At 37.9% G+C, this 22,954-nt stretch overlaps 1 protein-coding gene across 1 annotated transcript in view; it reads left to right on the forward strand.

The window, feature by feature from the left end:
- CHD7 (chromodomain helicase DNA binding protein 7) overlaps positions 1–22,954 on the forward strand; it is a 2,781,650-nt gene that overhangs the window by 2,566,030 nt on the left and 192,666 nt on the right. The window contains exon 37 of the mRNA XM_044065875.1: positions 20,341–21,078. Within this exon, the coding sequence (XP_043921810.1) occupies positions 20,341–21,078 (738 nt within the window). The remainder of the gene's footprint in view (positions 1–20,340; positions 21,079–22,954) is intronic.

The following is a 22,954-nucleotide window of genomic DNA, read 5'->3' on the forward strand; positions in this document are numbered from 1 at the left end:
ACCACCTCTCCCAGAGATACTTGAAGCTGTTAACCTGTTCCACTATCTTCCCTTCTACCTTAGTTCTCAGCTTCTTCTGATTTCCCCAGTTTGCAGCCATTGTCTTATCTGTACTGGGTTTCATCCCACGTGTCTTTAGTTTTGCATTTCATTCCCCTATCCTTTCTTGAAGTTCTTGCTCAGTCCGCCTGTAGTGCCGCATCGTCTGCATACAGCAACTTTGCTGATGTGTCCCCTCCAACCTGTTTGTTGATGTAGTCCTTCACCAGTATGAACAGCAGTGGCCTCAGAGCTGAACCCTGGTGCGCATCCACTCTCACTAGCTCTAGGTGATTCGGTCATGTTTGATCATAAGTCTCACTAGCCTCCTATGCAAAGCCATGGAACTAATTATCATAGAAATGATCACAAAGGCACAAACAACCTTTAGACACTGGATCCAACCCAGTTTGGCTTTGTCAAGAGAAGGTCATGCGTACTAAACCTGCTGGACTACTTTGAGAAGGTCATCAAGTTAATGGATGAGGGGAAAATGGTACATAATGCCTATTTGGTCCTGGCTAAGGAATTCAGTACAATACCCCAATCTAGTATAGTTGACAGACTCCCCAAACTGGGCGTAAACCACTGCATAACTTGCAGGATTGCCTTCTGGCTCACAAACAGGACTCAGGTTAGGATTGGTGATACTACCTCTACTAAGAGACAGGTCACCAGTGGGATATCTCAGAGCTCCATGCTTGAACCACTTCTATTTGGCATCTTTTTCTGGGTGGTAAAGGCTAATGTCAGGGACTGTTGGCTGACCAGGTTTGCATATAACTGCAAATTGGGAGGTGTCATAGATTTCCCCTGTGACAAATGGGTCTAACACAGACAAATGACTGGTGCCAAAGTCACTGATTAAAACTTGGTGCCTGGATATGCATTATAGTACCTTTTGGGAAAACTGCAACCCAGGTTAATGACTGCATCGATAAACAACCCCCTAAAAGTTGACCTGGTGTCAGAGATCTGTGAACTTATACATAGAGTAATCTGCCTTTGACTGTGTGGCCAAAGTAATAAAGAAATAATTCAATGTCACCTAGCTTATAAGTAAGGGTGTGGCATACAGGTCCAAGGAAGTCATAGTGCCACTTTATTCGGCCCTTATCAGACCCATCATAGAGTATAATGTCCCCTTTGGTATGTACCGGACCAGTCATCTGCAACAGTTGGAAGTTCCACAAAGGTTCTTTACCAGGAGATCCAGGGTTTAAAACACATTGATCTGTACAGCTTGCCTTAAAGCCCAATCTCTATATACAGGTTACTGAGAGGAAATCTACGCCTGGCATGTAAGGCATTCTCAGATCCAGGACTGATGGCTGTTTTGTACATCTGCAAAACAAACAGCATAAGAACCACTAGATCCAGGGTGTCACATTTTGCTTGTGACATAAATAAGACATGTTTGCAAGATAGATCTGTCTCAGAGGATCTCCAAGCTCTGGAACAGGGTCCCCATCCATATGAAACAGACTCCATCCCTGTCCATAATGGGTGCAGCTGTTGGCATTGTCTCCTTACAGCAAGAGGTTCCCTGGTTTGATTCTCACCTGGGGGTGCCTTCTGTGTGAAGTCTGCATGTCCTCCCTGCGTTCGTGTGGGTTTCCTCTGGGTGCTCTTGTTTTTCCCCCCCATATTCCAAAGACATGCATCTTGAGTGTTTTCTCCCCAGGCCTTCACTGAAAATGGGCTTTGTCCCAGTCTAGCTTTTCTGGTAAACAAATGTTAAATAAAAAATAGTCCTATTTAAGTGTAACTTTGACCAATGAATGAGAAATTGGAAATTCATCCCGGGTCTGGCCCCCATGTCTGTTATAGGCAGAGACAGACAGTAATATCCAACCTTTACCATAACCTTTAGAAACTTCCTAACATAACATCTCGTAATAAATGCCTATAATAAATAGGGACACAATTGTGTTGGATTGCACAGCTAAACTTATAAAGGCCCTGGTGATCATTAGGTTCATAGTTAAATACTAAGCTATTGACAGCAGCCTTTGTAACCCTGAATCTAATTACGCACCTAGCAGGTGAGAGCCTAAAGTGCCAGCTGCAGCCATATTCCCAATTAAGTTTTAACACCCTTGAAAAGTCCACAGCTGGTTTAAATCTTTTCTGCCTAGCAGTACTGTAACCCTCCTGTCAGAGCTGTGTGCCAGGTACTTCCCAGTAACATCATCGTGCAATATTACAGTAGTGTTTAATATGTATTTATACATATGTACACACATCAATATATACACACACATATTTTATTAAAAAAAAATATATTTTATATATATATATATATATATATATATATATATATATATATATATATATATAGATATATAGATATATATAGGTTCACTACATTTGACCGAAAGTTCATTTGACCTAGACCATATTACCGAAAGTTAATTTCACCAAAATTCCATATGACCGAAAACTCATTTGACCGAAAAACAGCACTGGCAGGTATATGCCCAGTTCCCCACTGTAGTGCGACCCTGGAGTGAGAATATAAAGTTAGGCGTAGCCCCCCACTTTTTGCAACATGTTTGTACTGATGTTATATGTTTTAATGTATTTTTAACGGATACACTAGTATATAATAGTGTATAAACTGCAATTATGTGGGGGGCTATGCCCCCCCACACCCCCCTAACTTTATATTCTCACATCGACCCAAGGGCCTACGTAAGCCTAGCCAGCAAGGTACCATAACTTACGCCACCCAAGAAAGTTTTTTTCCTGTGCCACTGTCCAGCAGAGAGACAGAAGTGATCCCCTGGGTGTATTTCCTATTTCCTATCCACTCATCAAGATTTTTCTTGGAGTGCTAATGAAGAACTTTGCTTGACTTAGATGGGTAGCCTGTTCCAGAGTATACAAAGTCTCTGGAGCAGGAATCTATCCCTCCAGCGTGTCCTGTTTATTGTGGTGACAAGGTTTAGGTCCCTAGAGCGTGTAGCTTGGAGGGATTGTGATTTCTTTAGGTGTAGCATGTCCAACAGCTCTGGTTTTGTTATGTCAGGCTTTCTCCAGAATAATATTTCTTATGCTGAGAGGTTGACAGGTATGTGGATTAGAGGTATGTAAAACTGCTGCTGCCAGGGATCGCTGTTATATACACACACACACACACACACACACACACACTCTCGCTCTCTCTCTCTCTGTCACTCTGCTTTCATACACATTCATTTACACATGCAGACAAAACATAAACAACACATGCACACACACTTATGTTTCACTCGATCAATCACTCTCACTTTCATACACGCATACACCCTCACACGCTTTATTTTAATTTATTTCTTTTTTTTATGTTGAGAGTTTGACAGGTATGTCTGGGGACGAGAGGCATGTAAAACTGCTGCCAGGGATCGCTCTTCTTCACATACACTCTCACTCTACCAGGGGATCTCTCTCACACACACACACACACACACACACACACACACACACACACACACACACACACACACACACACACACACACACACACCACGGTCTCCTTTCATGCACACATTTACTCACACATGCAGACAGAAACATAAACACATGCACACACTTTTTTATTTCACTCAATCAATCTCTTTCTCACACATACTCACACGCGCTTTATTTTATTTTTTTTTTATTTTGCACACTCTAAACAGCAAAACTGCTACTTATTGAGTGTAAAATAATTGCTCACTTGCTCTTACTTTCACTGACATGCACACATACATTCATGTACAGACATAAACACACACCGTTGTCTTCTTTTTTGTTTACATTTTACACTTGCTAAACAGCAAAAGCGCCCATTCTATTTTCTCAGTCCGACCTTCATGGCAGCTTGATATGCTGCCGTGAAACAGCGGACTCTTTTTCAGTGGGCATTCCCTGTACATTAATACTATACTGGAAAATGTTCGTTCTCCAAAAAGGGTGGTGACGTACAGTTTGCCCATTGACTAACTGTATTTAAAATATATGTATGTGTGATGTGTGGGTATCTGTATAGATGTGATTACATGTGCAAGTGTTGTGTCTTTTGGCTTTTCCTAGTTAGGGGTCGCCACAGCGGAACTCCGGTCCGCTAATGATTGGCAGTAGATTTTTACTTGCCGAGTTGCCAGCTCTGACGCACAACCTTCAACGAAGGTACGCCCATTCACGCATGTCTCCACACAGAAGACGCTCTAGCTGAGAATCGAACAGGACAACGTCTTACTGTGAGGCGACAACGCTACCGCAGCACCACCACCGCAGTATTACATGTGCAAGTGTATAGATGTATATGTAAAAATTTATGCAATGTGTGCATTGTGTATCTCTGTGAATATGTATGCATATTTACACTCTCACACACTTGTATCTACTTATACAAATATGTGCAAGTACATGTTTGTAGCAGTGTGTTAATTTGTAGAACTGTGTATTTAAATAGGTGTGATTATAAATAAAAATGTGTCTGCATATCTAGGTATGTAGTTATAACTGTATATGTTTATGTACATGTAGCTTATATGTAGTTAGATGTTTTTAGGGTGTGTGTGTGTGTGTATATATATATATATATATATATATATATATATATATATATATATATATATATATATATATATATATATATACACACACACACATAAACGTGTATGTAATTATATATAATCTGTGTGTGTATATTAGTGTATAGTACAAGTTCTATGATGGTGCTGGTAGCAAGACATAAATTCTCAGGTTTACAAAATTACAAGTTTGTTTAGTAATTTGCAAAGATGTTTGTCCATTTGGCTTTTTAACCACAGAATTTAAAAGTTTAGAAGTTGAAATTAACCGTAGTTAAGAGTTTTCAATCCTCACAGGATATTGACTGATTTTTTTTTTGACGCAAGGAATCTAAGGCTGTTGACATGGGGGCAGAGATGTGAAAGATTAGGTTCATAAGTAGTTAGTAGACTGGCCGTCCAGAGGATCATTGAGGACCTAGTCCAAGTTCTTAGACCTCCAGCACTGTCTGGTTAAGTGACTTGCTAAATGTCACACAGGCATATGAGAGCTGTTGGAATCTAACATCACTAGAGGAACTAGACTTCACAGCCTCACCCCTCTGCTCCAAATGCCAGGCGATCTTTTTTTTTTTAATCAGTTAAGATACTGGCACCAGCTTCTGGACCACAGGAAGCAATGAAATGCCAAGAAGCTATAAATAAATTTTCATTAAGCAAGTAATGATATTCCCATACAGGGAATGTTCTCTGACTGTGCTTAGGAAGAATGAAGGAATTAGGCTGCTTTATGTTTTACTATTAAACTTTGGTAGTGCAGGCAATGACTAATGGTGAGATGCTGTGACGGCTGATGGGAAAGGCATATAAGATGTTGGTGGAATTTAGAATAAACTTTCCAGAAGTTTAAAGATGGTTGGCAATGTATTAACTGTATTTTGCATGAAGAACAATGGAGCTAGACTTGCAACAGTTCTAGGTATACCACTAAAATGGTAGAGTCTGAATTTTTACATGAAGTACCGCTGCAGGTGCTTTTTTATTCTAGCTAGTTTGCAGAAAGAGAAAAAAATGTTACTGACAGTTAAGTGAGGTTGCTGAAATCTGGAACGGAGGAGATTAGTTACACATTTTTACACTTATTCCTTGTTGGAACCTTAAAAAGGGAGTTAGGGGGTTGCTAAAAAAAACTATCTGGTCTAGAATTGGAGTTATCCCCTTAAATGTCTCTTGAGAATAATGGATTATTTTTTGGTTACCATGATTTTGAAATCTGTCAGAATTCCCCCACTAGCATATTTAAGAAAGATGGTGTTGTAGCTGACTGACTGCAATTAGTGGAGTGTGTATAAGAGTGAAGGCAGGCATACCTGAACAAATGCATTAACATTGTTGCAGAATTTAGATCACTGTTGATAGACAAAACAAGGAGTGAGTTTTTCCTCTGGGATCCACTTTTTCCTTAACTGAGTGAAGGGTCTGTCATTGAGAATTAAGTAGAGGTATCCCTGCTTATGGGATGCAGCCTGATGTAGGAAGTCAGTGATTTAATCTTTTTAGTTTGAGTATTACACAGGGGAGTGCCATTACCCTAAATAATTTAAACTTACTGTGGAAAACAAGTTGTTTATTTTGAAGAAGTCTGAAAATATGTCCTGTCTGTTGGATTGTGTTCTCCATTGCATCGTTGTATTTTATTGTTGTAGACACTTTAGTTATACACTATTAAGAATAAACGTTCCTTACTGGAGTGAACAACTAGTAAAATTATTTTAAGTAAAAGAAAAATCTGAAGCTGCAAGCCTCACTCAAGCACAATTTTTATGTCTGTGATTGCTGTTCTCTCCCACGCCCAATTCTCAACCCAAGAAAATAGGTACATCCACAGGTACAGTTCACTGATAGCCCTAGTGTGGTTGTCACTCCGTGATTCCAGTGTATTCCATGCCTTTCTGATTTAAAGCATCCTTTTTATACTAGATTAACTGTTACCTTGGTTGACTGAGTAATAAGAGTGCCGCCTAGCCAGCAGGGCAACACAATTTTAAACGTATATTGCATCTTTCCCAGTGCCAGTTTCAGTGTGATAACGGCTCCCAACATAAGTGGGTATTTCTGCGGCGTTTCCAGCTGTTGCAGATGTTTTGTGAGGTACATACCTAATGTGGGGGTTGTACTCTATAATGGGTCTAATGAGGGATGAGTGCAGTGGGACAATAACCTCATTTTTTTATGGATGAAAAGCCCTTAGTGATGAGGTGTGCCACATCGAAGGATTTCCTAACTGTTGTGGCGATGTGGTTATTGAAGGTGAGACCACCGTCCACCTGTGTCCCTAAGTCTCTCATCAAACTTTTGGTGTTTAGTGTACTGCCACCTATGTGGTAATTTATGGGTACATGGTTTTTCCCAAAGGGGATAACTATACATTTCTTGGCATTAAGCTTGAGCCCATGGCTCTGGCACCAAGCATCTGTTTCTCTAAGGCCCTTTTGTAGAATATCCACATCATTTGGGCATAACATCTGGACATTCATTCTGTGGTTAGATTTGCTTGGCACTCTTGCAGGGCATGTTGAATCCCCATCCACTCTTAAGTTCACCGCCCACGTACCTTAGAGTTCTGAGCATTTTCCAAGTAGTAAGGACTACATTCCATAATAGGTTAATATTGCAGTACCATTTCCCACTCACCATATCCTCTGATTGTCTGAAGCACTATTGCAACCTGTTACGTTGAGTGAAGTATCTGTATCACTTTTATCTTACTAGTCCCCACCCCACCTTTCTCTAAGTTCCAAAGACCTTAGGTTTGCTTGGCTTTGGGCAGTAGTGGGGGGGGGGGGATTTTCTGTACCTTCCTCTTCATTTCTTTGTGATAACTCACTGCTGGAGAATGGAGTGCTGCTTGGAGTCTCTCCCATATTGTACACACTTGTGTTACCTTAGCCAAAAAGGCTCAAGGGCACTACGGACACATATACGAGAGGCCAGGTGTATGCCATGCAAAGAGTGAAGGATCTTGAGCTCTTAAAGTCAAACTGTGGAAGTACAGGGACACTTAGTAGTCAAGTACTTGTAGTAAGTACTACTGCACAGTGATATATTTGAGCATAGACTATTATGGCACGTCGCCACCACATTTATTCTTTTCCCATCCTACCATCCCCTTTTTCTGCATTTAGAGCATCTTGGGCTAGAGTAAGGTGTCCTGACATGTGCTGCCCACTCTTCCACCATTTTTTCTTATATGGCTTCAGGCCTGTTTGTCTGAATAGACTTGGGGAGCCATATTTCTTTGGCTTCCCTCTCCTTTACTTTGCTCCTAGCTCTTACCATAGATGCTGTTATGTTGTCGTCCTCAAAATGTTCTAAGATGGGATCAACAGATGTCAGTTGTATACAGGGAGCATACTGACATCTCTGAGGGGTGGATGTCTACTGTATGTGGAGGGAGAAAATTTCTGAGCTCTTGAAGTTGAATCATATTGGACCTTCTGTGGCTGAAGTGTCTGTAGTTAGGACATCTGTAACAGTGACCTTCCTGAACATCTACTAATATGGAAAATTCGTACAAAACTAAAGTTTTTTTTTTTTTTTTTTTTTTTTTTTTTGTGAGTCTGGAAAAGAAAGTTGTGAATGCAAACCTGTGACAGTCTTTGCAAAACTGCTGACACCATGGCCAAGGATTCTGAAAATTAATTTTGAACACTACCATTGTAAGTGAAAGGGAAAAATATCCAGAAAAGGGAAGGGTATTATAATTTACCCTATAGGCGCACACTGTGCATTGTGAGAGAGAGAAAGCTAAGCCAAAAAAAAAGGTTTTGTCTGCTTTCTTCAAGTTTGGGTTAGAACAAATAAAACATTTAGTAATTTATGCTGTTTCATGACTGTTAGTGTTCATAACATCAGCAAAAGCTGAGGGAGATGTATGATTATTTACTTTCTGACCATAGTTTTTAAAGAAACAGTACTTTCCTTCTACCAAATGGATTATCCTTTGAAGCAGTCTCTTTACCTCCCATTTTTCTGTCCCCAGATGGAAAACAAAGGCTAAGACTTTTACAGTAAATGAATACTCAGTGCTTTGAGGTGTTGCATATGAAGAAAAATAAAGCCTTTTAACAGACCAATTGATTTTGTGAAGGACAGCAGGATCACTGTGTAAGAAGCAGTTAAGTAGTGTTTTAATTGTTGTTTTCTGCATTGGTAAGTACAGGAAAAGACTGTAGGAAGTTAGGGCTCAGCCTACCAGATCATCAACTTGCAGTAATGCAGACTTATTTAGTAGTGTATCTGCTCAGTGTCAGTGAGGGTTGTCACATTGTCATCCATTAACATTTTTCAGGACTTTACAAAATTAATGTTTTAGTCCAGTGTTTAAGCCAGCTTTGCTACTGCAGTTTTGCACTGAATGGTATGGAATAGCCGCCCTTATGGATATTTAATTCAGTGGTTTGTAGTTTTCTCTCTTTAATTTTCCAAGTGTTTTGGGTTTCTAATACCATGACTGGAATGGACTCTTTCTGTATGTCAGGTTACAGTTAGAGTGAATAAAAATTAGTATTGTTTCAGTCCTTGATGTTGGCTAAGAGCACTCTGAGCACCTGCAGTGTGCCCAGAATTGCTTCCTGTTGCAGTCTTTTCAGTACATTGATTCTTGTTTTCATAGTAAAGTTGTACACTAACTGTGGAAACCTCAAGAGTTGTTGCTGTATGATAGACTGTTTTTCTTTTGCCTCTAGATACCGTGTTTTATGTGTCTAGTCTTGGACATCCTTTCTAGTCTACCTTTAATTACAGCCTCTTGATAATATCTTGTGCAGAATTAAGTATGCATTATATATGAGCAGTAGGTGAAAACTGTTATCCTATTTTTGAATGTTTGTATATATTTGAAATGTTTTGCTTAGCTTTATAAGCTTCTGTCTTATTTGTTGGTATAGTCTCTCTGCCTTTTTTCTGTATTAAGATGCATGCATATATATAATACATAGTATTACATGTAATACAAGTAATACATTTTTAATGGAGTTCGAGAGAGTATTTTTCCAAGATGCCACATAGTATTTAATGTATGTATGCATTATTTAGCTCAAATTAATTTTTTATACAATTTTGTATACAGTTTATTATGATACACACTGGTATTGTTGTACATAGTATATTTGGTATGTGTTTTAGGAGCACACATTTTATGTATATTTTATTAAATTTATGTACACTTTGTTAAAGTCATATATTTGTATATATATTTTTTACAGGTTTCAGACTTTTGCACATAAATGGCGCTATAGCTTTAGGAAGCCTTTACAAATCTTGGCGCCAATTTTGCTATTTAAGCTGTGAATGTATTGGAAAGTATTGTTCTGAGGAAGCACACGATTTGTGTGTGAAAGTGCTTAACCTGGATTGTTATGTGGAATAAAATTTGACATTGTCTGGTTCTGGAGTCCGTGACTACAGATTTGTTCAGTATCGTATTTGTATTTGAGACGCTGTGGCAGTTCCAATTATTGGCGGTGTTTGCAGGTTGACTTCCTGACTCATTGGCATTCAGCGTATTTTTACGCCACTTTCAACTTCTTTTGTAGTTTACGCTGTTTTTTTCTGTGGTCTGTTTCGAAATGAATGAGGAAGGAAATGAAGCCTTGGCTCCTGCTCATGTGGATGAATTGTCGGAAATTCGTTCCGATATTACTTTATTGAGGGGAGAGATCAACAGGCTGTATGACTTGGTGAACCGCCTTACATTATGCAGTGGAGAGATGTTAAATAGTGGAGCTCACTTGGCTGGTCATTACAACTCCACTTGTAGAGGGAATGGTGAACATGTTAAAGGCGTCCAACGTGGTAAAGGGCAGGCTGGCCCGGTGGAAGAGGTGAAGGAATTTGTTTTAACTTCTTCACCTGAAATACCGAACGGACAGGTATCCAGACACAGTACTGGTAACAATATTGATTTGCCGAATGTAGGTGATTCAACGGAGTTAGGTAACAGCAAGGTGTTACCAACTGAGTTCACTTTCGATTTTTCCTTTGGGAATATTGTGGAAGAAGCAAGGAGAACGGGGGCTAGGCCAAAAACTAGCCAGAATATGAAAACGTACGCTAACGCTGCAACAAGGGAACTGGATCCCAAAGGTACTGTCATTAATAAGCTTAACAAAACAGGATTTCCTATTAAGGAAATTAGCAAAGAACAATATTTAAAGGACTTTTTGGACAGTGATTGTGTTTTTGATAAAAAGAAGGAGAAAGTAAATAATCAAGCACACATGTTCAAGGGGACTTTAAGAGATTTAATATATGATTTTGGTAAAAGGCTGAATATGATTAATGCAGTTAAACTTGACAATGCTTATTTAACACATTGCATTAATTCAAATATTGTACCAATGGGATTACATTTTTATAAAGCCCCTATGGGCATAGATTGGACAGATGAAGTGTGCTCTGAATTTAATAAATTGTTTGACAGATTTGGCACAGACTATATTAATATGTTGATTAAACACTATGATGCAAAACTTTGTAAGGAATTGCATGAAATTGAACGCCTGAATGATATTATTGTAAATGACAAGTTATTCCCACAATGGGAGAAATTACATTACAGGCAATTTGATTTAGCAAAAAAGAGAACTGATAAGATTTTTGAAAGGAAATACAAAAAATATACTAGGGATATTGAGCAATACAATATAGGTAAGGCATACACTTGGAATAGAATATATCAGACACCACATAGGGAACATAGGGAGTATAGGGGTGATGTGAATACAAGAGGAGGCAATTATTATGAACAGGGGGAAAATTTTTATCAGGATTACAACAGAAAGCAATACCAAAAATGGACAAAAGACAGGACATGGAGGTGAATAGTTCCAACGATGTAGTTTCAGTTACAAGTGTTGGAGACCTGGATATGCTTATAGAAAATGATGGGCATATTAGCAAGTACAATAATTTTCAGATATTTAATTATACCAATATGAAATTGAATAGGGCCCATTTCGGATTATTTTCTAAAGGTATGAAATTTATACCTACGGGAAAGTTTAGATTAGTGGACTGTGTATGTGATATTAAGAAATATGTAAGGAAGCTAAACTTAGCTATAATGTTTAAGGATAATTCATCTAAAGTGGAATCATACACTGATGCGAATGTAAATATATTAAAGAAGAAAAGCACTTTTATGCCAATGATGAATAAGGAGGTAGGTAGATTTGAAAGAGCTGTTACATACGATATATATCACAAAAAACAATTATTCAGGAAAGGTGGAGGTATTACTAACCTTACTTTTGAAGAAATTAAAGTTCTGGAAGAAATAAGATCTAGTTCTGAATTCAGAATTATGAAGCCCGACAAGGGGGGGGGGGGGTTGTGGTATATGACAGCATGGAATACAAGAACAAAATATATGATTTACTTTATGATCAACAAAATTATGAGAGTATATCCATCAATGAGTTGAATATAGCATATAAAAGGATAGATTTATACCTGGAAGAATATTTGATTGATATTAGAATAACTGATGATTTATATAAATTTCTTAGGGTTGAAAATCCGACATTAGCTACTATGGTGGGTATACCTAAAGTACATAAAGATGTTAACAACCCACCCTTTCGACCCATCATATCAGGTAGCAAATCAAAAACATTTCCAATAGGGGTTGCTATCGACACTATGTTAAAGCATATATACAACAAGGTTGAACACTTGGTTTAAGACTCCTGGGAATTTTTGGCTAGTTTCCCTACCTATACAAGTAGCAACAACATACTTTTTGCCTCCATTGATGTAGTAGACCTATTCACGTGTATCCCCAAAACAGAGGGTTTGGAAGCGTTTAGTGAGAGTATTTATCGATATGGTGATATGGACTGGGATAGAGTGCAACTTATAAATGAGTTAATGTCCATTGTCCTTGATAATAATCATATTTTTTATGAAGGAGAAATATTTAGACAAGTTAAAGGTGTGGCAATGGGGTTGGCATTTGCCCCTATATTTGCCAACCTAGTTATGTTAAGTTGGGAGCAGAAGACAATTTTCTCCAGTGAATACATGGACAGAATAAAATATTATTCACGTTTTCTGGATGACATATATATTATGTGGGAAGGTGACCTGGAATCTTTTGATGCATTCTTCACTTACTTGAATAATAGTAGTAACTTTTTAAAGTTTACATCAACTTGTAATAATGTGGGGGTCCCTTACTTGGACACATTGATATCCAGATATGATGGAGTATACAAATCTAATATACATAGAAAAGATACATTTACCAATTCGTATCTAGATTATAGAAGTTGTCATCCTAATAAGACAAAGAAAAATATATACAAAGGACAGTGTATAAGGGCACTCAGAATGACCTCTGAATTTGTGGATATGTTGAAAGAAATACAATTTATTACCTCACTTTTTATTGCTAGGGGATACAAAAGGATGATGATGGAAAAGGTCAGTAATGAGGTGATTAGTGAATGGGGGGAAAAGTATGTACCGTTGTTGGGAACTAAGTATAAGAATGTTACAATTAATAAAGTGGAATTAGAGAACAGAGTGACTGCAAACACATATGGTAGGTCCTGTGTTATAGAATACGGTCCATATAGTAACAAGATAGAAGAGATTATTAAAAATCATTGGCATACATTATTAACTAATGAAGAGATGATAGAAATATTAGGAATAAAACCAAGGTTTGTTTATAGAATGGGACAGAATTTGAAATCTCTTTTGGAGAATAATTCAAAACGAAATGTGACTAACAACATGGGCAGTACTAAGAAATGTGGTGTATGCAATCAGTGCCAATATATTACAGAGGAAAAGGAGATAGTGTTAGGGAATTATAATAAGACTAGATTAACTACAAAGAAGGGAAATTGTAATACTAAATACATACTATATCTGGCCAAATGTACTGCCTGTCCATCCTATTATATAGGAAAAACTGAACAGCAGTTTAAGAAAAGGATATATGCACACACATATTCTATTAGAAAAAAAGACGAGAAAAATGCTTTAGCAAAGCACATAATGAATAAAGGAGCAGAGCATGAGTTTAGGTTTTGTATTTTAGAAGTAATCAAGGTCAATCCTAGGGGGGGTAACATCAAGGGGCATCTAGCATTCAGGGAATGCTATTGGCAAATAATGACTGATGCAACTACATACCCAGGAATAAATGAATACATATCAGTCAAACCTATATTAGAAATATGAGTATTTTTAAGCGTAGCATAGTTTCAATCATCTCTTTATTATCAGTATCATTAGGAACATATATATATATAGTGTTTTAACATATTTATTTATTTATATACACGTATTATTCCAATGAAACATTTTTTAAATGGAAGGTTTTTTTTTAATGTTTTTAAATGAAGTAATACATTTTTAATGGAGTTCGAGAGAGTAATTTTTCCAAGATGCCACATAGTATTTAATGTATGTATGCATTATTTAGCTCAAATTAATTTTTTATACAATTTTGTATACAGTTTATTATGATGCACACTGGTATTGTTGTACATAGTATATTTGGTATGTATTTTAGGAGCACACATTTTATGTATATTTTATTAAATTTATGTACACTTTGTTAAAGTCATATATTTGTATATATATTTTTTACAGGTTTCAGACTTTTGCACATAAATGGCGCTATAGCTTTAGGAAGCCTTTACAAATCTTGGCGCCAATTTTGCTATTTAAGCTGTGAATGTATTGGAAAGTATTGTTCTGAGGAAGCACACGATTTGTGTGTGAAAGCGCTTAACCTGGATTGTTATGTGGAATAAAATTTGACATTGTCTGGTTCTGGAGTCCGTGACTACAGATTTGTTCAGTATCGTATTTGTATTTGAGACGCTGTGGCAGTTCCAATTATTGGCGGTGTTTGCAGGTTGACTTCCTGACTCATTGGCGTTCAGCGTATTTTTACGCCACTTTCAACTTCTTTTGTAGTTTACGCTGTTTTTTTCTGTGGTATATATATATATATATATATATATATATATATATATATATATATATATGTGTGTGTGTATTGTATATATGTGTGCATGCGGGTCTACTTCTATTTACTAGTAATGTCTTTCGGCTTTTCCCGGTTAGGGGTCGCCACAGCGGAACTCCAGTCTGCTAATGATTGGCAGTTGATTTTAACGGTGCCGAGTTGCCAGCCCAACCTTCAAAGAAGGCACACACATTCACGCACGCACCTACCTTCATGTCTTTATACATCACTTGACTACGGGGAGGACATGCAGACTCCACACAGAAGGCGCTCCAGCCAAGAATCGAACGGGAGAACCTCTTGCTATGAGGCGACAACGCTAACTGCTGCACCACCACAGTCTGCATTTGCTTCTATTTACTGATAGGCCAAAATACTGACTACCACAACACCGAGAAACACGGAGTCACGAATCACGTAAGTATGCACAGGGCAAGGGAATACTTGTCCAATGGGGGATTATGCTGTCTCTCCACTTCAGAGCGATCCCGGAGTTGGTATATATAGTTAGGGGGGGTTGTGGAGGGCAAAGCCCCCCATCTAGGGGCGTTTTAGGTGGTGCATTGTTAGTTACTGTCATTTTGGGCAAATATTCACTTGTCCTGTGCATACTTACCTGATTTGTGATTCCATGTTTAGTGATTTTTGTCTAGGCGTTGTAGTCATCAGTATTTTGGCCTTTCGGTAAATAGCAGTAGACCTTTGTATGCACACATATACATACACACACACACACACACACACATATATATATATATATATATATATATATATATATATATATATATGTGTGTGTGTGTGTGTATATATATATATATATATATATATATATATATATATATATATACATACATAAATACCTCCAGTATCACTCTCTCTCTCTCTCTCTGTAGGCTACTGGTGGACTCTTGGGCAGTGTGGGCTGCCCACTATGAGTTCCCTTAGACCCATGAGCAGCACTTGGTATCCCTTTCCTTTGCAGTGATGCCCTGATTGCTAAGTATAGCTCTCCCTTCTTCCTCAACTTGTCTGCTGTAGTGCATTGTCCATCAGCTAACCAGATTCTCATGCCCTCAGGCAAAGTGCTAAGGGCTTGTTCCCTCACCAAAAGGTCTGCCAGCCCTTCAAAAGTGGTGACCTGACATTCACTCACCCACCTATAAAAATAAGTGCTTAGCTCAGCAACATGTACACACACTTTCATCTGCCTTGTGTCTATGCTCACAATTTTTTTTTCCTATAACCTTCAGGTGTTAACTTAAAGCATTCTAACAAACACATTTTGACTGTGTTATAATTTAAACAGTCTGTATCAGAGAGTTTAGAAATTGCATTTACAGCTTTACCATGGAGTAAGGGGGTCAGGAACTATACCCAGAGCCCTTGGTTAACATTATACTGTTTACATACCCTGTCAGACATATGAATGAAACTATCAAAATTATCCCCCTCTGTAAATTGTGGAAAACATTTACTGACCTTAGTTGCTTCTGGGGTTTGGTTACTCCCTTCCCCATTACCTCCATGACTCTGGCAAAGAGTCAGTATCTCCTTTTTATGTTGCCTCTGCCTCTTATTCTCCTCAGCCTGCAGACATCGCAGTTTCTCATTTTTCTCAGCCTCCAGATGTCTGACTCTCTGCTGCTTCTATTTCCAAACACTTGGCCTCCAACTGAAGTCTCTAACTCCAGATGGATTTTTAAGTCCTCTTTGGAAAGGTTGACCTGTCCATTTTCTGAAAGTTTTACATCTCACCGGGCAGTCTGCTTGTCCTCCTGGTTGCTATTCTGTGATGCAGCTGTGACTAAAACTGCAATCAAGTCTGCTTTAGTCAGGTTGGCATGCACCAGTCCTTTAGCCTGGCACATCTCTGCCAGTTACCTTATCAGCTTGCCATACTTCTCTGCTGACATGCTTGCTCTCCCTGACTGACTAAGCTAAAAAAAAAAAAAAATAAAACAATTGATATGAACTGTGAATGTTCATTGCGTGGCTGAGAGTACAAACACCTTCAATGACTACTGTACACAAGCTACAGGAATTCATTATCCATAACACTAGAAGCCAATTAATATGTGATGTGGCTATCCCACCACTGCCACCAGTTAATATGTGACACCCCCTGCACTGGTCCAGTAATCAAGGAACCTTAATCCTCACCACTAGCACCAGTGAAGGACGTACACGTTGGGAGGCTGACAAGTACACACGCAGTAAAGTACAATTTCCCTTAAGAACACACAGATATCACAGTCCATCTGGGGCTGGTTTCTCCCTCTTTCTCCAGATTCCTAATAAGACTCCTTACTGTCACAGGTATAGGCTTAAGATCTCAGCTGAGGGGACAAGCCAAGACCTCAAGCACCCTCTATGTCTGAGTGCTTTGTGTCCCTGCCCAAGTCGTGGACACAACACCCACTTTGAGATTTGATTTGTATACAAACACACACACACATGCCTGGGGAAGGCTGACACAGGTTTAGTGACTATGCCCCCTTCTGCTCAGACTATAAAGTGATTAGCACTGCCACAAGCCCCTACTTATCAGCTACTATAAAGGCCCTTACAAAGGGTGACCAGTCCTATTGTGCAATGTTACTATTATCCAAATGGTAAGTGTGACCAAGACTAAGGCTATTTAGGAGTGGCCTGTACAGCGTCACCAAATACATATGCAAGTACTCTGAGCTTAAATGTCTCCCAAATAGCCACAAAGATATTTAATAGTAATTAAAGGAACTTGACAATACTCAGCACAGTAACTGCAGAGTTCAGAATCTCAGGAATATTTAAAAAAAACATTGCAGGACAGTCTCAAATAAATACAGAAAACATTTAAACTAATCTTTACTATATTCCTGTCTATATCTAAAAGAAAATTATTTTCCCTAGTTACTTACTATTAGCAAGGCAAATGCTGATGAAAGGATGTTTCCAGGTCCAAGACCAGATACAAAATGCCCAGTCTCTTTCTCTGAGAGTTCTTAAGTTGGTATCGCATATTACTGCTGGGTTAGCCTGGGTAACATCACTCTGTCACCTGCCTTCAGTTCCCAGGCTAACAGAATCTAAGAATATTATCTTCTCTGTATGAGAAGTACATATCTGTCAGATGTGCAGCTGCTAGGAAGCAATAAAACACTTTACTTGTTAAACCTAGTAATTAAAATTACTTTCAAGACAATAGAAAAACTTCTAGCTCTAGATATTATGTCTGCTTGCTGCATTGAAACTGAGAGAACACAATTATAAAACAGCAATAAAAGTACCAAGATATGCCTTTAGATAGACAAGGTGCTCCCAATCACTCAAATGTGCATATAAACGTAAACCAAAGTCAGTGATGAGTGGTGGAACACAGCAGATCAAATAACCAGGAACACACCAGCTGTACGTAAGGCTTTAATCCACAGTATCGCAAACCACAAATATAAAACACAGAATGCTGCAGCTGATAAGCGCTTTCACCCAAGAAATGAGCTTCTTCAGATCAATTTACTGCTACCCATGATGCCCCTATATATACACATATTAAAATCATTAATTAATCAAATCAAACAATTAAAACAACATATCGAATAGAAAGAGTATATATCTCTTACGATGGTTCATACATTATTTACAATATATATTTTGCATAACAATAAATGTTAAAATCATATCTCCTGTAATATTTAAACAAATATATAAAAACTGTAAAAAGGTATATATAAAAAGGTATATATAAAAAAGTACAAAAAATATATATATGACTTTGATGAAACACAGCTTATGAACATATGAGCATCCAGACAATTATATTACACACTCTATAAGACATGATGGGATGTGGACCTATCCTATCTATATGTGACATTGATGTTCCTTCTTTTTTTCAGAGCTGGTTTTATAGAGGCTCTCTCATTCAAACCTGAGGGAAAGCAAGTGGATTATGAGGTTGAGGGCTGACAGAGGCTCAGGTTTGAATGAGAGCCCCATCATGTCTTATAGAGTATATATTGTAAATAATGTATGAACCATCGTAAGAGATATATACTCTTTCTATTCGATATGTTGTTTTAATTGTTTGATTTGATTAATTAATGATTTTAATATGTGTATATATAGGGGCATCATGGGTAGCAGTAAATTGATCTGAAGAAGCTCATTTCTTGGGTGAAAGCGCTCATCAGCTGCAGCATTCTGTGTTTTATATTTGTGGTTTGCGATACTGTGGATTAAAGCCTTACGTACAGCTGGTGTGTTCCTGGTTATTTGATCTGCTGTGTTCCACCACTCATCACTGACTTTGGTTTACAATTATAAAACACTTTGATTCCAACTTATTTTCTTGAAGTTTTGCAAGTTATGTCTGTATGTTCCAGCTTCTACTATTAAAATATACATTTGTACAGGTATGTTGTTTATATACATTTAGGGTACACTGTGGTTACATTCTTGAAGCTCAGTACAATAACATACAGTTCTCTTTTATATTTGTAATACAAGCATGTGAATCATATTAATATTCACAAATGACGTATAATTATTTACAAAATTCCAGATAGCTGGGCTAGCAGTGTCGCACACACACACACACATATATATATATATATATATATATATATATATATATATATATATATATATATAAAAACTGTCTTTCGGCTTTTCCTGGTTAGAGGTTGGTCGGCCTAACGCACAACCTTCAACGAAGGAACGCCCATTCACGCATGTCGACACAGAAGATGCTGTAACTGAGAATCGAACGTGCAACATCTAACTGTGAGGTGACAACCCTACCGCAGCACCACCACCGCTGTGTGTGTGTGTGTGTGTATATATATATATATATCTAAATATATATTTATATATATATATATATATATATATATATATATATATATATATACGTATATCTATTGTATGTATATCTAAAAACATAACATACATATATTTATAGTGTGTCTATATACATACACCCCATACATACGCACAGACACGCGCATATATATATATATATATATATATATATATATATATATATAATGTGTGTGTGTGCCCATGTATGAGTCAAGCATGCAAAACCCTTTGGCCACACCTCATCTGTTGATGACTCTGGCTTACAGATGTATGAATTCTTCATCAGTGAACCTGTTATTTCCCATAACAAAAGCCGTAAATGTCATAAAAGTGTAGTTTGCAGTGGCTCTGTTTGACTCACACATGCTTGCATCAGGAAAGGAAGTCTTTGATCATTCAAGTCTTGCATCATTGCCCTGGTCTCCATCAGATGCCAAACACACTACAGACACAACACTTATTCTTGTTCTCCTATCTAGGAGAGAGCAAAACTGTTAGACTTTTCCTGCTGTTGTATTTGCCACACTGTTTTGTGCAAGTTTGATTCAGATTCTACCGTATGTCTTTTGTGTACCAGCTGCTTCATTTGGAGGTTGTGGTGATTAGTGAATTATCTTGCCAGCATAGTTTGGAAACCCAATGCAGTGGTAGTGAAAAGCATGAGAATCATTTGAAGCCTTATTACCACCAGGAAAATTTCATTATATTGTATCACAGCCACTGCACCAAGTATGCTTTCTGTTGCATGAAGTAACTGTAATAAAAAGATGCACATTCTTTTCCAATTTTATAGTTGAGGCATTTGTGTTTCTTTATAAATTGTTTTTGCAAATATTCCTTATTTAGTACTTATTGAATTAGAACATTGAAATTTCCTCCAACTGATAACTTGTGAATTTTGGTTTCTAGAGCCACCAGACCCTACCATAATCATCGACCCAATTACAGAAGAGCGAGCCTCTCGGACACTGTACCGCATTGAGCTACTACGGAAGATTCGTGAGCAAGTCCTTCCACACCCTCAATTAGATGAAAGATTAAAGCTCTGTCAGCCAAGTTTGGAACTTCCTGAATGGTGGGAAAGTGGAAAGCATGATAAGGATCTTTTAATTGGCGCTGCAAAGCATGGCGTCAGTAGGACAGATTACCATATACTCAATGACCCTGAGCTTTCATTCTTGGAAGCTCATAAAACCTTTGCTCAAAATCGAGGTTCTTTGCAACAGAGCAATATGTCTTTGAGTCAGACTGGCACCTACATGGGCTTAACACCAGTTTTTGTGCAGACAACACGTAGTCAGGGAGAAAGGACTCCAGAGCAGAGGGAACTCATTGAAACTGAAGTTTGTGAGCCTTCTCCAGCCAAGGTGGACAAACCTGATGCTGTGGAGAAGGATACAACTGAGGAGGAAGAGGAAGATGATAGGGAAGAAGTTGCGGTCAAGAAGGAAGAGGGGGATGTAGAAGCTGTAGCACTGTGTAAAGCCGAATCCTCCCCTATTAAATGTGAAATCAAGGAACCAGCAAGTGGCACAGAGATTTCAAGAGCTTTGGAGTCGAAACCATTTTCAGAAAAGGGCTCCGAAGAAGAGGAGGATGACAAAATTGATGAGGATGATAAATCTGAGGAGTCTTCCCAGCTTGAAGGTACTTTTTTCAAGACTTTGTTTAATATATGCATGTTTTATTTGGGTATAGAAAGCCTTGTCAATTCAACATTACAGATTAGAAAAACTCAATCCTTTTGGTGTTTCTCAGGACATTAATCCATTCATTGCAGTATGGTGTCATATACTAGAAAGAGAAAATATAGTTTACAGTATTGAGAACTTTCTGTTCATTATACGCAATTTTATTTGTACATTAGTAAAAAAATAATACAGTAGAGTCAATTGTCTAAACTAATTGGGACTTAGGGTAGTTTGGGTAATCAAAGTGTTCGGCTAATTGAACATATAATTGAACCTGATAAAAAAAAAACTTCTAAAGTCTTGTTTTTTCTGCATGCATGGAATACTCACTTCAAGCATTCAAAGATTCCGGTGGACAAAGAATATTTTTCACCCACGAGCAGGCTACAAGCTCAAAAAATATGCACAAGTGAATACATATAGCGTTTACATGTTCAGACTTTGAATTTTTCCTACACGAAAACTTTGGAAGGCTGCATTCAGGTAATTGACGTTTCGGATAAACAATGTTCACATAATTAGCTCTCTACTGTATCTACCCCAAAAAGGCAAATGAGAGTTACTGCAAACATTCCATATTAAAATCATCATGGAAAGTTTGTGTGTGCACGTGCACAGCAGGGCTAGCCCCCTGGAAGTGTAAACCTTCTGTTTAGATTGATACTGTTGAAGTGACACCTCTACCCCATGTGCCAAAAATGGGAAAAAGGGGTTATGGATGGATGAGTGAATGTGCAGATATATACAATACCTGCACATACGTACATATCTATCTATATTTATGCACACACACACACACACACACACACACACATATATATATATATATATATATATATATATATATATATATATATATATATGAGCTCTACAGAATCCTGAAGACCAAAATCTCGCAAGTTCAGAATACTGAAAACACACAGGGTACCAACACTTACTATATTCCAGCAGACGTAGATACAGAAACAAATACTAGACAAGCCATATCACTTTACTCCAAGTAATAAGCTGCACCCCCAACACCACCTGCTTCTTAAATATTTCAACTCCGAGATCGCACTTCACTACACTAACACGAGGTATGTTTAGTATAGCAAGTTAGAAGAGAACATGACTAAGGTTTACAACAGGCAGTCATGAAACACTTAATAGTATGTTTGCCATTTTGTTCTGTGGAGTACGCTCTCAGAGTTGATATAGTGAAGTAGTGGGGGGGTGCAGCCCCCCTCTTGGTGGGTGCAGGGGGGGTGCAGCCCCCCTGCTTCTTCTTGGAGAAGTGGTAAACAGTCTATCTTTTGTTTTTGTATGTAGTTGTGCTGGAATATAGTAAGTGTTGATATCCTGTGTGTTTTCAGTATTCTGAGATTCAGTATTTTGAGTTTTCAGTCTTTTGAACTTTCAAGATTTTGGTGTCAGTCTTTTGAAATTCAAGATTTTGGGATTTCAGTCTTCTGAACTGAATCTCTCTCTCCATCTCTCTCTCTCTCTCTCTATATATATATATATATATATATATATGTATACACACACACACACACACACACACACACACACACACACACATATATATATATATATATATATATATACACACACACACACACACACACACACACACACACACACACACACACACACACCCAAACAGAAAAAGCACAGTGTTCCAGGCCAGGGCATCCGCTTCACTCAAGGACAAACGAGTCAATGGAAAATAAAACTTTAGTATCGTAGTAAAACCATAAAAAGATGTCTTCTTCTCAATTGACAAGTGCTTTCGGAGCCAACCACGATCCTTCTACAGATCTAATAACAGTCCATCTTTCACATATTTT

The sequence above is a fragment of the Protopterus annectens genome, chromosome 3.part0, assembly GCF_019279795.1.
Source record: "Protopterus annectens isolate FY-2018-M chromosome 3.part0, PAN1.0, whole genome shotgun sequence".
Lineage (NCBI taxonomy): Eukaryota > Metazoa > Chordata > Ceratodontiformes > Protopteridae > Protopterus > Protopterus annectens.